Source organism: Lampetra planeri, chromosome 35 (genome assembly GCF_965212315.1).
Source record: "Lampetra planeri chromosome 35, kcLamPlan1.2.h2, whole genome shotgun sequence".
Classification (NCBI taxonomy): domain Eukaryota; kingdom Metazoa; phylum Chordata; class Hyperoartia; order Petromyzontiformes; family Petromyzontidae; genus Lampetra; species Lampetra planeri.
The window spans coordinates 4,103,904-4,121,853 of NC_136141.1; the positions used below are offsets into that span (position 1 = coordinate 4,103,904).

A 17,950-nucleotide genomic window follows, 5' to 3' on the forward strand; every position below is an offset into this window, starting at 1 on the left:
ACCGTCCCTGAACGCGTCGCTCCCCTATTGGCAATCCCAATCCGCCTGTACGTCGCCCCCCCCCAAAACCCACCCACTGGCCACCGACAAAATAAGAACAGCACTCACGCCGAACGTGATCCGTCGTCGTTGTTGTTATTATTGCTGCTGACAAAGCCGTTCCGCGTTAGGTCGTGGAGCGGAGGGGCTGGGGGGGGGGCGCGGGGGTCTTCCAGAGGTTACCCAACGAACGGTGGGGACCAGCATCTAACCACGAACCAGGCTCCTTCCTGCTTAGCTTCCGAAATCCGTCCCGTTGTATGTTGCGCGGCTCAACGCAAGAGTCACCTTCGTGTGAACGAATTTGCCGAGGCGCCGTAATTGTAATTGGATTACCAATATGCCTCTCAACGCTAATGCTACTCGCCCGCGGTGCCCTGTGACCACGACCCATCTGTTCAACCTGTTGCGGAGTTAGTGTAACAGCATTGTTGGTGTTAGTGGATAATTGGATTATTATTCATTTGGCGGTACGGATTATAGAGGGTTTCCTCCCTCCCTCCCCTCGCATCCCCACCTCCTATATGCCGGTCATTTTGCTTGCTTCCCATTCATAAATATCAGACACCACCTTGACTTGCGGCGTTCTAGTCCTGGCCAGGTGGCAGCAACAGGGCAGGTATGTGAACTTCTTCCGCACCGTACGTAGCCAACCGTGCTAATCGGAGGTGCGGGAGAAGGACAACAACCTAAACACAAAGAGGAGTTCCAAAGAAACGAGCTTTCAATCTAGATGATATAAAAGTGCATAGCCCCAGCGGCTTGCTAATACCGGAAGGAAGAGCGTTCCAGACGGCCGCAGAAGCGCATTCGAAAACGCCGCGCGATGCGGTGACCACCGGCTTTGTTCGATGGCTGAGCCAAAAAGCCGCCGCTGCTGCTGCGAAGATGATCGCAGTTGGCGTGGTGATGGTTTACGATCCTTGAACAGCGGCAGAGCGAGCAGCTCGAAATCAGACGGTTTGCGAGTTCACAGCCTGGTTCGGGTAAGGGAGGGGGGTTGACTCAGCCCATCATCCCTCTGGGGTCGATAAAATGAGAAACCACTCTGTAGGGAAGTCAATAGTAGTTCATCTTCTTGGTTCTTTCAGTAAAGTCACGTAGCAGGGAAGTAATAAAATAATAATAATAATAAATAATAAAATAATTCTCACGACGTTTCGGCCACAACGCAAGCAGCCGTCCTCAGGTGAAGACCAGGTCTGTCAGACGCTGTCTCCCCGACAGACCTGGTCTTCACCTGAGGACGGCTGCTTGCGTTGTGGCCCAAACGTCGCGAGAATTATTTTATTATTTTTCTTTTTATTATTTTATTACTTCCCTTCTACGTGACTTTACCGAAAGAACCAAGAAGATGAATCCCTGCAGTCACGAAAGCTTTAAATCGAAATTCAATAGTAGTTGTCATATGAATGTGGAATTTCGTCCACCGGTTCAGCGCTGCAAACGTGAGACGAGAACCACCGTCAATGCTCAAATGTTCGTTTGGGCCCCGAATCACTCGGAGCACTATATAAGCATGCACCCAACACTAGGAGCGGCGCCTGCTGTCCGTTAGTGCGAGTTAGCGGACCAGTTAGAGCGCCCGGGCACAGAGGGCAGGGGTAAAATCCATGGTGAAATCCACGGTGAAAAACGTTAGGAAAAACATGGTCAAATCCACGGTGAAATCCACAGTCAAATCCACGTTGAAATCCAGAATTAAATTCATGGTGAAATCTACAGTGAAATCCACGGTGAATCCATGGTGAAATCCATGGTGAAATCCATGGTGAAATGCATGGTGAAATCCAGAGTGAAATCCACGGTGAAATCCAGAGTGAAATCCATGGCGAAATCCACGGTGAAATCCAGAGTGAAATCCATGGTAAATTTCATGGTAAAATCCATGGTAAAAAACATTGTGAAACGAGTGCCGTGGTAATCAGTGGCAATGGCCCACTGAGTTCGGTATCTTTTCCCCCAGGAAATCAGAGCAGGAAGCTGGCTGTCAAGGATTCCTGTGGTTTTTTTCGCTGTTAAAATATACGAGCAACTTCTTAGCCGTGGCACACACCAGGGCAAGAGGGAATAGAGAAAGAAATGGCAAATGAGAGGAAAAGAATTTGAAAAGGAATGGAGAATCGGGAGCAAGAAGGGCCAGGAGCGATGAGGAGGAGGAAGGACAGGCTGCATCAGGGACTCTACGCTGCTGCTGATGCTGCTGATGCACGCAGGAGGAACGGCGTCTGTTTTCACAGTGGGCGGCGGGGAGGAGAGGGGGGAGAGGTTCAGAGTGGGGGGACCGGGGGGGGGGGCCACACAGGAGGCACGAGCTGATTTGAATCGAGAGAGAAATACTTCTCTTCAAATAAATGCGTTTAATTTTCGATTTAAAGCTTTCGTGACTGCAGGGATTCATCTTCTTGGTTCTTTCGGTAAAGTCACGTAGAATGGAAATAATAAAATAATAAATATTGTTTTATTTTTCTTCTTTTATTATTTCCATTCTACGTGACTTTACCGAAAGAACCAAGAAGATGAATGCGTTTAAGTCGCAGCAAATGAAGATTTTTGTTGGTGTGTACGTGCACACCCCCCCCGCCCGCCCTGACCCTTGTCACTCCGCTGCTGGATGAAGGCCTCTCCACCGATCCACCGCCCACCCCTCGTAACGTTAGCGATGCAACAACAACAACGACAACAACAACGACAACAACAACAGCCTGCGTGCAGTACTTCCTGTAAACAAACAATTTAGAGACGAGAATGAACATCGTTGTAGCGAAGAGCGGCGGATGAGTAGCAACGGATTCCAATCTGTGCCTCTGCAGCAGCAGCAGCAGCTTCCGTCTCTTGTGAATAAGAAGACGGTAAACACACACTTAGCGTTAACTGCAACAACAACAACGAACTACAACAACAACAATGAACTACAACAACAATGAACGTTTGCACAGGGCGTTTGCTTAGCGTGCCACTGACGCTCCGAACACGAACGCCAAATGCCCTCTCCGAAAGCGTAAGTGGAGGATCTGCAGCCAGACACAGCAAACACAATGCTCCCCCTTGCCACCACCCCCACCCACGCCACCACCACCCTCTTCATTCCTTCTCTCTTCCTTTCTTCTCTCAGCCAGCCAGCCAGCAGGGCAGCAGCAACAACAACAACAACATCAGCAAGCCCCTAAGTACTTCGTCTGATCTGCCCGATCAGGCAGGGGCGCGCTCGAGTGATGTGCAAGATAACGGCAGTCCCAGACTCTCTCCGCACGCTGCTTGTGATGAAAGGACAAAGCGGCCGCCTTTAGACGAGGGGCCGCTGTTGAACGGAAACGCAGGAGACCACCCGTGTGGCCCGCAACGCACCGTTGGCACGAGCATTGCTAACGAGCCACCCATCGGCACACGATGGGGGTGGACGTGGCAATAGCACCCCCACTCACCCCCAGGTGCTGATGGTTTTTGTTGTTGTTGTGCACCGCAGCCGCGTGCTCAGTTGAGGCCCAGTCGACCTAGGGGAGGGCCCAGCAGCCGTACGAATTATTTTGGCCACCGTTCGTTGGTCGTGAGCGGGAATCGAACTCTGATCATAGCCGGGTGCGTAGCGCATCGCGCTAACCGCTGCACTGCCGCTCACCACAAAGACAAAGATCCCCCGTGTAGCCTTAACAGACTGTTGGGGCAAGTGCTGTTAGCGAGCACCTGTGAAGGCCGGCACGGCACACGAGCGGGTGGGTGGCCAGCGCCACGCCCGGCCGCCTTTGTCTCCCTAGTGGCGATGTGTTTACACCTCGCACTAGGTACTCATTTGAGGCCGAGTTGACTTAGGTGGAAGCCCAAGAACGGTTCAGATAATCGTCACTGGTGTTCGTTGTGAGCGGGAATCGAACCCGGATCGCTGGGTTCGTAGCGCAGCGTAGCGCTAACCGCTGCACCACCGCTCCCGACACACAGACACAGCCACGCACAGATCTCCACCACCATCACTCCCGTGCAATTGCCTGTCACCCCACCATTTGTCAAACGGGCTAAACCTATCACGAAGGGCATTTTCACGCACGAAAAAAACACCCTTACAAACCCAGAATCAGTATTTATCCTGGAGAAATCCGATGAGCTATGAAGCTTTTTTTTTTTTTAGATGTCCAGTAGGGGACGGCTTTATAAAGTTACAACAACAAAACCGTCCCCTTCCCCCCCCCCCCCCCAGCAAATGTTCATCACACGAATTGAAAACGACAAACCCGAAGGCCCTCTCCATCTCAATCGTGACCAGCCACGGGCCCACCGTGTGGCTTGGTGTCTATGGGCTCTCTGGGTGGTACACAAAGCCACGATAATAACACCCCCCACCCCCCGCAATCATTATGACATCACGGTGTGATTTAATTCGCAGTTGGGTAAAGATTCGGATGGAGGCAATTCACGCAGTGGAGAGCCTTCGATTTTTGTTGTTGCTGCCTGCGACAGCTTTCGCTCGCCGTTGCAATCGACGCCATTCACCCCTCTTTGTCTCTTTAAAGTAACCAGCGCGGTGGGGTAAAACGTGGGTATCAGTGCCTCCTGAAATACTTTAGTGGGATTTACCTGGTAAGATTTAAGTAGATAATTTAGTTTTAGTTGTTAATTTTTTTTGTTAGCGATTTGTTTACCTCCCCTATACTTTGCACTCCCGTCGTGTTTTTGCACTGTTTGTCGTTGTCACATGCTGATTCTGGACATCTGTGGAAAAGAGCTTCATAGCTCATCGGATTCCTTCTCCAGTATACGTATTAAAGTATTCTCATTCTGACATCATCTGCCCGGTGCGGCATTGTCGGGCCAAAGTTACCCTCTTCCGGGATCCGCTGAGAACTCCCTCTAGTGGAGAATCTCTTCCTTCCTTCCAGAAAAACAACATTTGGCGATGCTGCTTCTGCAACTGCTGCTGCGTTGGCCGTGGTGCACAAGCAGCGTTAACACACACAAACCCAAGTCAACACCCTCATCAGTCACAACGCTGTGTGTTTGTCTGTGGCCTAAAAAAAGGTGAACATGAGAAAACAGGTCCAAAGTAGTTTGGGGCAATTCTATTCTAGTCTCGCGGGTGGCGCTATGAGCAGGAGTTTGACATCACCGATGTTGAGGTCTGCTGCTGGTCACGATGAGAGGGCTTCAGCAGAGAGAGGTAATTCGCGTCATTCTGCTGTTCCTCCTCCGTTGAATGAGTGCAGACCACAGTGGGTTTACTGCACGGCCCATAGCTTGCGTTGCATGGCCACAATGTCACTCCCGTGGCTCTGTCTTTAACGTGTCTCCATGGGTCTCTGTGCATCTCCATGGGTCTATGTATCTCCATGGGTCTATGTATCTCCATGGGTCTATGCATCTCTACGTGTCTCTATGGGTTTGTTACACGGTCCATATGTTTTGTTGCATGGCCACAATCGCACTCCTGTGACTTTGTCATTAACGTGTCTCCATGGGTCTCTATGCATCTCCATGGGTCTATGTATCTCCATGGGTCTATGCATCCCCATGGGTCTATGCATCTCCATGGGTCTATGCATCCCCATGGGTCTATGCATCTCCATGGGTCGATGTATCTCTACGTGTCTCTATGGGTTTGTTACACGACACATTGTTTGAGTTGCATGGCCACAATCGCACTCCTGTGACTTGTGCATTGAATGTTGCCATTCGTGGAGGAGATGCGTGCATTGGTGCCTGCTGATGTTCTGATGCGGTTGATGGAGGAGGAGTGCCAAAGCCAGGAGGTGCGACTGCTTCAAAATTGCCCTTGCTCACGGCACTTTATCGAGCAGCAGCACTTGCAGGGCTGCGCCTTCACCACGACCCTGGTGCGGTGGCGGCTACGAGGGTAGAGGGGGTAGTGGCGGGGGAGACTCGGGGAACTTGGTACCATCTTCTTGGTTCTTTCGGTAAAGTCACGTAGAAGGGAAATAATAAAATAATGAAAATAAAACATAATACAATAATTCCCACGACGTTTCGGCCACAACGCAAGCAGCAGCCGTCCTCAGGTGAAACCCCCCCCCCCCCCCGACGTTTCGCTCCACGTGCTGAGAATTATTTTATTATGTTGTATTTTTATTATTTTATTACTTCCCTTCTACGTGACTTTACCGAAAGAACCAAGAAGATGAATCCCTGCAGTCACGAAAGCTTTAAATCGAAACTTGGTACCAGTTGGCTCCAGCGTCTTTCCCTCCCCGCTTCTCCGGAACAAAACGCCGCTCTCTGTGCACGCAGGCGAGGGGACCGCCATCAGCTGCCGCCCGCCGTCTCGCTCGCCTGGCCGGGCCCAGCTGTTGCCCACGTGCCACCACGGCGCACTGCGGCGGCGGCGTCAGCGCGCTAATGAATGGGCCGCCCTTGTTGCGCGCCACCGGGGTGCGGATGAGGGGGAGGTGCGGATGAAGGGGGGGGGGAGGCGGATGAAGGGGGGGGGGGTGCAATCGTGGGCGCGACGTTGGATTTAACGACACACGCGCCAAATGCCAGCAGAAGAGCGCACCAGTCTGAGAAATGGGTTTTCATCTCGGTGTGAATTAACTTAGGGAGTGTCCGGTTGTGTTGTTGAGCGGGGTGGCGGGGGGAGGGCGGAAAACCGAACGGGATTTGGATGTTAAATGTTTCTTTCAGCGCTCCGATATGGTCACGTGCTGCCCTGTCGTGTTGTTGTTGCTGTTGGGCACGATTGCCCCCTCCCTCCCCCCCCGACGTTTCGCTCCACGTGCCGAGAGCGTGCACCTTCGGGAGCCGAGTTGACGAAGCACGCCCCTGGCGAGTGGAGCGGAACGTCGGACATTGCGCCGAACGACGCCCGCTCGATCGCCAACGTCAACGGACAGCCGCTGATGGCAGCCGTGGGTCGGAATCGAACTCGGGTCGCGCTGTTCGTAGCGCAGTGCACCGAACACTGCGACACACACACTCCACCCCCCTTAGCAGAGTGCAGAAAACTGTACTGTACCGGGTTTTGTCGTTGTTGTTAAAGAGTGGATATATTCATCTTCTTGGTTCTTTCGGTGAAGTCACGTAGAAGGGAAATAATAAAATATTAAAAATTAAACATTGTAAAATAATTCTCACGACGTTTCGGCCACAACGCAAGCAGCCGTCCTCAGGTGAAGAACAGGTCTGTCGGAAAGACAGCGTCATTCAGACAGCGTCATTCAGACGCTGTCTTTCCGACAGACCTGTTCTTCATTCAGACGTTGTCTTTCCGACAGACTTGTTCCTCACCTGAGGACGGCTGCTTGCGTTGTGGCCGAAACGTCGTGAGAATTATTTAATGTTTTATTTGTATTATTTTATTATTTCCCTTCTACGTGACTTTACCGAAAGAACCAAGAAGATGAATCCCTGCAGTCACGAAAGCTTTCAATCGAAAAGTGTATATATATTCTATGCGTAACGAGTTTCGATCACCAACTCTAAATCGTCAACATCGAGGGCACCGCAATGTTTCATTATTTTAACCTCTCACGAAACGAAGGGGAGGGGGGCCTCGTGACAATTGCCCCCCCCCCCACCACCACCACCGCGATATTATGAAACGTAACGATGACTCAGTTGCGCGCGGCGTTCCAACAAGGTTTTTGTTTTCTCGTCGCAACGGGAGCCGGAATCGCTAATCTAAACGTGGTGGGGTGGGGGGTGGGGGGTAGGGTGGGGGGTGGGTTGGGGGGGGGGGTTGGGGTGGGGGGGGTGGTGTGGTTGGGGTGGGGGTGGGGGGGTGGTTGGGGTGGGGGGGGGTTGGGGTGGGGGGGGTGGTTGGGGTGGGGGGTGGGGGGGTGGTTGGGGTGGGGGGGTGGTTGGGGTGGGGGGTGGGGGGGTGGTTGGGGTGGGGGGGTGGTTGGGGTGGGGGGGGTGGTTGGGGTGGGGGGGGTGGTTGGGGTGGGGGGTGGGGGGGTGGTTGGGGTGGGGGGGTTGGGGTGGGGGACGCAGCATGCGACCGATGGAGCGCTCCTCTGCATCACGCAATGACCAATGTCCCCCCGACGACACCAAACAACGCAGCCCACGCGCGACATTCCCCTTCCTCCTCCTCCTAAGTCCGGGGCACTCCGTTACATTCACCGACCACCAGAGGTCGCAAACGCGTTTTGATTCCGTACCCGGTACCCGTACCCGGCCGCACCAGGGTCGCAAACGGGTACCCGTACCCTACCCGTACCCGGCCGGGTATCGGGTAGGGTACGGGTATCGGGTACCTGATTGCGACCTCTGGGATGAAGGCATGTTGCAGGCGCGGGTGGGTTGATTCTAGGAACTTGAATTGTGAGAAGAGACGAGACGTTGGGAAATGAGTGACAAACGGTTACTCACCAGTGACTCACGGCCTACCCGTACCCGGCCGCACCAGGGTCGCAAACGGGTACCCGTACCCGGCCGGGTACGGGTAGCCGGGTATCGGGTAGGGTACGGGTATCGGGTACCCGGTTGCGACCTCTGCCGACCGCTTCGTTAACCGAGCCGCCGCGGATGACCCAAATGCGACTAAAATGAAGACATACTTCGATATATTTGGTGACGCTACCCGCTTGCAAGCTGCGTCGGTGGACAGGCGCAGCCAACGATGACGCGAAAGCCCAAAACGTTCCTCAATAACATCTCTCCCGTGCGTGGGGGGAGTGGTGGTGCGGCGGTTAGCGCTACGCCGCGCGGCAGAACCCGGCGAGTAGAGTTTCGATTCCAACACCGGTGACGATTATTTGAAACGGTCCTGGGCCTCCCCTAGGTCGACTCAGCCTCAAATGAGTACCTGGTGCGGTGTGTAAATATCGACAGTGGGGAGACAAAGGCGGTCGGGCGTGGTGCTGGCCACCCACCCCCTCGTGTGCCCGTTCCGGCCTCCATAGGTGCTCGCTAACGGCACTTGCCCCAACAGTCTGTTAAGGCTATACGGGAGATCTTTGTCTTTTTGTGTGGTCTTAACAGTGAAAATCAAATATAATCGGCGACGTTTCGGGCAACGGCCCTTCTTTCATAGCACGCAAATAGAGACGCCGGAAGAGCGTTAATTGCCACGCTTGGAGACTGCACCTAACACCATGGGGCCTGATGAGAATTAATTTTCTGTCAAAATACATATTTGCTGACGGACCAGTCTTTTTTTGAATAGGCGTGCGAATTTACACGAACAGCAGCTCGTGACCGAAATAGATAAGCGGACGATAACGTCTCGTTCGTTTAATTGTCCCCACAAGATCTATAAAAGCATTTTCTTTCACAACTCATCGGCCTCATCGGCCCCAGCGGCGGCCTTCTGGGAGCGCGTCATTGCAGCAGCACTGATTCAGCAACTGACATTCACCACAGATCACTCAGTACCTGGGTCTATGTTTAAGTCCGTGGGTCTCCCATGTAATTCTCCGGGTCTCTGTGCCAGCCTATGGATCTCCGTACAAGTCTGCGCGTCTCTATGCGAGCCTATAGATCTCCGTGCGAGACTATGGGTCTCTATGTGAGCATTCGGGTCTCTGTGCGAGCCTATGGGTCTCTATGCGAGTCTACGGGTCTCTGTGTGTGAGCCTATGGGTCTCTATGCAAGTCTACGGATCTCCGAACAAGACTGTATGTCTCTATGCGAGCCCATTCATCTCTGTGCGAGCCTATGGCTCTCGATGTGAGCCTATACATCTCTGTGCGAGCCTATGGGTCTCTGTGTGAGCCTATGGCTCTATATGCGAGCCTATGGGTCTCTATGTGAGCCTATGGGTCTCTATGTGAGCCTATGGATCTCTGTGTGGGTCTATGGATCTCTGTGCGAATCGATGCTTCTCGAAGGCGACCGGGCGAAGTTGCTGGCCACCCACCCTCCTCGTGTGCCGTGGCGGCCTTCACAGGTGCTACTCGCGAACAGCACTTGCCCCAACAGTCTGTTGAGGCTACACGAAGGGGGATCTTTGTCTTTGTTTCGCGATGGGTGCACGGCAGGGAGAGAGGGGGACGTGCTGCAAGTGTGCGCTTTGATCGCGAGCTCAAGGAGAGCTCGTTCACATCTGGAAGTTGTTACAACTCGTGAGGGTGGCCAGCCCCGCCCCGCCCCGCCCCCAAACCCTCCTCCCCCCGCCCCCCAACCCCCCTCCCCCGAGGCCCCCCCCCCCTCGTCTCCACCCCCCCCCCCCGACAACCAGGTCAACAGCGGTCACAGGTCATCACATGGAAAATGTTTTTTTTGCTAAACTTGGCGAAGTCTTCTTCTTGGTTCTTTCGGTAAAGTCACGTAGAAGGGAAATAATAAAATAATAAAAATAAAACGTAATAAATTATAAGAAAAATAAAACATAATAAATAATTGTGTTTTCTTTTCATTATTTCCCTTCTACGTGACCTTACCGAAAGAACTAAGAAGATGAATCCCTGCAGTCACGAAAGCTTTCAATCGAAATTGGCGAAGTCTGTTTAACACGCGGGCTTTCGCAGCAACCAATATCATTCGTAATATAGGTTTCTTATGGGTTAGATCGCGTAATTGTACATGTGTCGTTAAACCCGCCACCACCCGACACAGACAATTAGTAAGGGGTTTGTCACGTAACCAGAACGTGCCAATTCGTTACAAGTACAGCACTCCCGTGCATTGGAGAGCAAATCCACAACATTTACAAATGTTGTGAATTTACTGGTTACGTGACAAACCTTTCTAATTGGCTGTGTGGGGTGGTGGGCGGGTTTAACGACACATTTATATTTACGTGATCTAACCCAAAAAAAAACCTGTATTATGGATGATATTGGTTGCGAAAGCCTACGTGTTAAATAGACGTCGCAAAGTTTAGCAAAACAAATATTTTGCATGTGATGACCTGTGACCTCTGCTCGCTCGAGGTGCGGCTGGCCACAGGGCGATAATGATGCACGCCTAATTACATTATAATTGTTGTTGTTGCTACACTAGTTTACTCATAGGAAGCTTCGCCTGATGCTGAAAAACTATTTTTTTTTCAGAAACAGATTCTTGATTTATCCCGCAGGAATCCGATGACCTATGAAGCTCTTCTAGATTTGAAGCTTTCGTGACTGCAAGCTCTTGTTTTCACAGATGTCCAGCAGAGGCGGGCCAGAAAGTTACAGCAACAAAACGATACAAAGAGACGATAGGAGAGACTATAGGAGTGCAACGTTTAGGTTAGGTAAGGTAAGCAAATCGCTAAACAAACAGGTAAACTCAGAGCCGGCCCAGCCACTAAGCGACCCTTGCAATTGCAAAGGGCCCCGTGGCCAGCAGAGGGCCCCCTAGAGTCACTGCTAGCTCGTGGGTGAAAAAAATCATACATCAAAGGGGCCTCCAACCAAATTTTGCTTAGGGCCCCCAAAGGTCTAGGGCCGGTTCTGGGTGAACTGAAACAAAAACTGTTTTTATTGTACGAGGTAATTCCCGATGAGCTGCGTCGTTCTCTTTTTCGTTAGCGACCTAGCCACAAATCCTAGCTCAACGAAGTGGCTTGTCATCACGTCTGAGTTTATCGCAGCCAGGATTTCACAGCGGGGAGAGAAGTTGCTTTGTTATAATGCCCCCCCCCCGTCCCCCCGGTTTCCCCACTAACGTGCAGTGTATATAACAAAAAATTAACCCGTAAAAACTAAGTTTTTCACTATAAATCCTTTATATGCGTGGCATCGGTTTTATTTTATTATTCATTTCTGTTTTTCTTGAGTAAGAGTTTCATTTTTATCACATTGGTATTTTAAATTCCCCCTCATCTGTGGTTCATCGGCGATCGTGAGATGCGGTTTGCGTGGACGATGATGATGATGCGGAATATGAATCTACGAATATTTAACTCCTCATTATTATTGTTATTAAACATTAGAGAGATCGCGTTAATCAAGGACGCCACCACGGCCACACACACACACGTTAAGGCTGATGAAACGAAACGGCGTAACTCCCATGGGGGAGGGGAGGGGGGGTAAAGTCCCCCACACCCACTTAGAATGAATTCATTAATTGCTCAATCAATCAATCATCACCAAAGTGTATATCCGGGCACGGCACGGAGTTGGTTGCATTAAGTGGTAGCGCGTGTGCGACCACCGCATGAATACCATTCTCGATTTACGATCTCACCTCCCCGCTAAGTCTGCAAAGCCGGCGGTGATTACTTCCACCCCCCCCCCCGCGTTTATCCTCTTACAATCCAATAACGACACGGGCAGCTGTCTCTTCGCTCTGTCCCAAACCTTCATCATCCTCATCATCATCCACCGTGGGTAAGGCTCTGGAGCCGTGCGTGGCTCTTCAAGGGACTCCTTCGTGAGCGTTCATTTGTCAAAGGAGCCGCCGTGTCTCGTATTCGTCGCGTTGCATTGTGGCCTCTTTAAATATTTTACCGGGAGTTTCCTTTAAATACCGAATTCGAACAAAAGTGGCCCCATCTTGTTATTTTGGTGGCCGATCCCTGGACGTGGTCAATCCACTGCTGTATGAAAACCTCCTCCAAGCTACTGCCACCTCTCATCATCATCATCATCGTCATCACGATTCATGGGTAGATATCCCGCAGACGTTCACTGCATATTTCGTCATTCGTGTCCACTTTCCTCCGTCTTTAATCTCTAGTGGCGCACATCAATGTAACAATCCACCCGGCACCCGTACGTCAACTCGGTTTATCGCTCCATCCTCTGGATGGAGAAGGTGGCGGTAGTGGACATGCACGTGGCAGCCTGCAATCCACCACTGTGGAAGCAACAGCGAGGGTTGGCGGATGACACACACGCGAATCGCTATCTGTTTTCCATCTGTATGGGGATCGAGTGTTGCGCCCTCGCACAAAGGCGTGGCTTTTCTTTTCTCTCTCCGGGAGCTTCGGTTTCCTTACTCCCACGTGAATAATACACTCGGCATTAAATGGCTGAAAACATCTGAAAGTAAAAAAACAAAAACCCAATTTGGCAGTACCCTCCTGAAAAAGCCGTACGACTCAGTGTGGCTTCTCCTTAATGACATCTTCAGCAACGTCGCAATGCCTTGCCGGGGCAAAAAGGGACTTGGGTACCTTGTGGTACTGGATTGGGGCACCCGTACCAGCGAGAGGGAGAAACGAAATAAGTGGATTCTTATTTTCCCTGCAGCAGCATTGGTTTCATACCAGCAGAACCCTGGACATTCTGTGTCTCATTAGCAGAGGCAGTCTCGCTTGAACCAATGCTGACAAACAGCCAGATGGTTGTGTGTGGCACATTAGAAATGGACCACTCTTTTAATAAGTCCTCATGTGATGCGCAGTACATCAAAGCACGTGTGTACACCAGCATGTGATGACTGAGTTGAGCCTGTGGGGGGGGGGGCTGGCAGGGTTAATGATTAACCGGACGTGTACTGCTGTTGCATTCTACAGATTAACCACAATGAATGTGTTTGCCCTCAATTTGGAGCACCTGCCCATCATCCTTCATTTTGAGTGTGCAACATGTGGGAAAAGGACCCCTCTTTGTTAGACGTGGATGGCTTCACTATTCTTGCAAATCGCCCGATGATGCCGGTTGATGTAATTACCAGCGAAACGTCGTACAACTCAAATTCTAAATGTTGTGGATTTACTCTCCAACACACCGGTGGGCTGAAGTCGTCACTAATTGGCGCCTTGTTTACGTGACAAACCTCACTGGCTGTGTCGGGTGGTGGAGGGGTACGACGCAACATTTATACTTACGCGATCCAACCCACAAACCTTAATCATGAATAATATTTCGTAAGCGAAAGCCTCCTGCGTGTTAAACTGATGGGATCCCAGTTAGATATTGATCCCACCAAGTTTGACTCCAAAACTACATAACATGTAATGATCAACTTTGCGTTGCCTGCATCTAGATCACGGCAAATGTCTCTAATCTTTTCAGCCAATTGACGCCGCCGACGATGATGGGACTGAGACGACGGCGGCGATGGTCGGTGGAGGAGAGAGGTCACATCGCCCTGGCCGGTCCGTGCCCGCGGCAAACACGCTGAACACCGTTTCCGCAGAAGACCAAGCCCACAGGCGGGGTGGGGGTGGGTTGAATTTGTGCCGAGCACCGAATTCCTTCTCTCCCCGCGGATGACATTTTTGTTAGTTTTCAGACATTCTCTCCCTCTCATTTTTAGAACGCTCGGCACGTGCGGCTCGGGATGTAGACGTCAACCGGTGTGACTCGAGTTTCACACATAGGCTTTCGCGACCAATATTATCCTTAATAAAGTGGGGGGGGGGGGTTTGGGCGAGTATACGCCAATCAAGTGAAGTTTGTCACGTAAACAACACGGGACAATTAGTTACGATTTCGATTTAAAGCTTTCGTGACTGCAGGGATTCATCTTCTTGGTTCTTTCGGTAAAGTCACGTAGAAGGGAAGTAATAAAATAATAGAAATAAAAAATAATAAAATAATTCTCACGACGTTTCGGCCACAACGCAAGCAGCCGTCCTCAGGTGAAAACCAGGTCTGTCGGGGAGACAGCGTCTGAATGAATTAATTCATTCAGACGCTGTGGCCGAAACGTCGTGAGAATTATTTTATTATTTTTATTTTTATTATTTTATTACTTCCCTTCTACGTGACTTTACCGAAAGAACCAAGAAGATGAATTAGTTACGAGTTCAGGGCACCGTTGTGTTTGTGGCTGCGCCTTTGACGTCGATTCCACAACGAAGCCGTTTCACAATGAAACAAAAAATAAAATTCGCCCCGCGGCATTCAAGATTCCCGCAAGAAGCGTCTTCAAAAACGCTCCCGCCTTCATCCGCTCCGATCTTGCAAGGTCGAGCGGTGAAGGTCACGACAGCAGAAAGATGTAAATCTTCACACACGATTCTATTTCTGTTCATTTATTTTAATTTCTTGACACCGAAGCTAATATCTGATTAACACCTTCCCCTCTCCAGGAGAGTCCCACACACACCCTATAATTGGCACCACGTGAGCTTATTTACGATTCACCACCACCCCCCCCTGCCCAAACCAAAACGCAACCTGTGACCAAATCACCCAGGGGCCCTAGGTGGGTTCACGATCCGAAGGTTGCGAGTTCGAGTCCTGGCTGGTAGAGAGTTTTGATGGAACCCTCGCACGCGAGCAACGAGCTACATTTGAAAAAAAAAGAAACGGTGAGAAACAACGGTAACCAAATCTGGGCACCAAACCAAAATCCTGCCACCCCCCCCTCCCCCCGACACACACAGATCATGCCAATTTCCCTGCAGATTGATCCGGGGGATTCAAAGCCAGGAGAGGTAGCGCAGCCACATTCCCACGCCCGCCGGAGCAGAATGAGAATATTTATTTATACTGCAGGAGGAATCCCATGAGCTATAAAGCTCTTTTGTCGCAGATGTCAAGTAAGGGGCGGGTCAGAACGTTACAACAACTAACAGTACAACAACACGATTGTTGTGCAAAGTACAACGAAGGTAAGCAAATCACACACAAAAAAACATACGAATAAAACTAAACCATCCCCATCCTACCAGGCAAAGCCCATCGAGGTATAAACTTATTTTTCAGAAGCGACCTGGCCACAAACGACACCTCAACAAAGTGGCCTCTCATTTGGACACTTACATCTCAGCAGAATAACCGAAATCATAATCTAAAAGGCACGTTTCTAAAAATGTGGACGGGAAAAAATAAACAAACCGGAGGACCCGGGAGGAGAAAAAAAATCCACGCGACCACGGGGAGAAACCGAAAGACGCCCAAAACTCCCAAATATACAGGAGGCATCGTGAGGGCCGGGATCGAACCCACGTAGCCCCCAGCGCCACTGGCCACGACCGATCTCTGACCGACCTGACGAGTCGTGTAGAGCCGGCGCGAGGAGCGAGTGGAGGCTGGCAGCGCACAGCTCCGTCACACTGCCCATGGCGCGCACACGCGCACAAGCTGGCACCGCCACCGCCCGCTGCTGGGAGCGCCGCTGAGAACAAGCGACGCCTCGCTGCTGCTGCTGCCGCTGCTGCTGCTGCTGCTGCCGCTGCCGCTGCTGCTGCTGCTGCTGCTGCCGCTGCCGCTGCTGCTGCTGCTGCTGCTGCCGCTGCCGCTGCTGCTGCTGCTGCCGCTGCCGCTGCTGCTGCTGCCGCTGCCGCTGCTGCTGCCGCTGCTGCTGCTGCTGCTGCCGCTGCCGCTGCTGCTGCTGCTGCCGCTGCTGCTGCTGCTGCTGCTGCTGCCGCTGCCGCTGCTGCTGCTGCTGCTGCCGCTGCTGCTGCCGCTGCTGCCGCTGCTGCTGCCGCTGCCGCTGCCGCTGCTGCTGCTGCTGCCGCTGCTGCTGCTGCTGCTGCCGCTGCTGCTGCTGCTGCCGCTGCCGCTGCTGCTGCTGCTGCTGCTGCCGCTGCTGCTGCCGCTGCTGCTGCCGCTGCTGCTGCTGCTGCTGCCGCTGCTGCTGCTGCTGCTGCTGCCGCTGCTGCCGCTGCTGCTGCCGCTGCCGCTGCTGCTGCTGCTGCTGCTGCCGCTGCTGCTGCTGCTGCCGCTGCTGCTACTGCTGCTACTGCCGCTGCCGCTGCTGCTGCCGCTGCTGCTGCTGCCGCTGCTGCTGCTGCCGCTGCTGCCGCTGCTGCTGCTGCTGCTGCTACTGCTGCTATTGACGACGACGACGAAGACGATGGTGGTGGTGAGAAGATGATGCTTTGGACTTAATCCTCACACGTCGCAGCTTCTCATCTCCACTGGAGGTTGAGCACTGCTACTGACGATGCTGATGATGAGACTGATGATGATGATGTTGCTACTGATGATGTTGCTACTGATGCTGCTGTTACTGATGATGCTACTGATGAGGCTGTTACTGATGCTGCTGCTACTGATTATGCTGCTGATGAGGCTGCTGATGATGATGATGCTGCTGCTGCTGATGATGCTGCTGCTGATGATCAGTTAACGTCTTCTGTGTCGAGTTACTCGGACCACGGCGACACGGAGGCAGACTTCACGATCACCAACAGCGTCGCCTCCGAGCTGCGATTGCCACTGACAGCAGTTCCACCATAGCCTGCGTATTATCCTTCTGCTGCTTCTGCTGCTTCTGCTGCTTCTGCTGCTTCTGCTGCTTCTGCTGCTGCTGCTTCTGCTGCTGCTGCTGAGTTAACTCGTGAGGCTCCTGTGCGGGAACGCGGGTTACGGCTCCCTGGCCGCGCTGCCTTGCCCGATCGATCGATCTATCGATGGTCTTCTTCCTCCTCCTCGCTTGCTGCTGCCTCTGCTGCTACGCATCAAACGGAGTCCGAAATCTCGAGTGTCTCCGATGGATCCTGCCTTTTACCCGGCCCCCTTTAGCACTTCTCGCTGTTTCGTTTCGCCCGTCAGTCGATTTCAGCTGCCCAGGACGACGTGGAATAGGGGAGAGAGGCGGGGGTGGGGTGGGTGGGTGGGCACGAAGCTGCCACCGCCCCCGTTATTTCTCAATGGGCCGACGAGCAAAGGAAGCCGCCGCTGTTATGGAAAGCGCCCACGGCCACCACCGATCCCGGATTTTATCACGAAACGCAGAGGACGGGAATCCGGCATGGGGGGTGGGGGAACCTCGGTGTTTGCGAGGTACAGAGAGAGAGAGGGTGGGAGAAAGTGGGGGGCGGCTCACCCCCTTCGCACACACAACCACCACCAACCACCACCAACCACCACGTAACCACCACCAACCACCACGTAACCACCACCAACCACCTCGTTCCTTGCGGCTGTCTGAGTTTAGTTGAACGCGCGCGAGGCCTCGTGCCGACCTCACTCACGCACACTCGCAGCCCCCCCCCACCCACGTGTTCTGTTTTCTCTCCAACTGCCCCCCACCCCACCCCACCCTACCACCACCGCCGCCACCGTTCGCTCATTCACTTATTCATTCTCTCATTCATTCCCCCGCCCCACCACCACCGCTCCGTGCGCGCGTGCATGCACGTACACACACGCACAAAGGTAAAGATCCCCGTGTAGCCTGTAACAGACT

The 17,950-nt window shown here is 52.5% G+C and overlaps 1 protein-coding gene across 2 annotated transcripts in view; it reads right to left on the reverse strand.

The window, feature by feature from the left end:
- LOC144730289 (cytohesin-1-like) overlaps positions 1-17,950 on the reverse strand; it is a 94,413-nt gene that overhangs the window by 35,053 nt on the left and 41,410 nt on the right. The window contains exon 1 of one of the 2 annotated variants that reach the window (XM_078610980.1): positions 15,805-15,900. The exons of the other annotated variant lie outside the window; for it this stretch is intronic. Coding sequence (XP_078467106.1) covers positions 15,805-15,877 — 73 coding nt within the window. The 5' untranslated portion in view covers positions 15,878-15,900. Of the gene's footprint in view, positions 1-15,804; positions 15,901-17,950 lie in introns of those variants that run through there. 2 annotated transcript variants of the gene reach the window in all.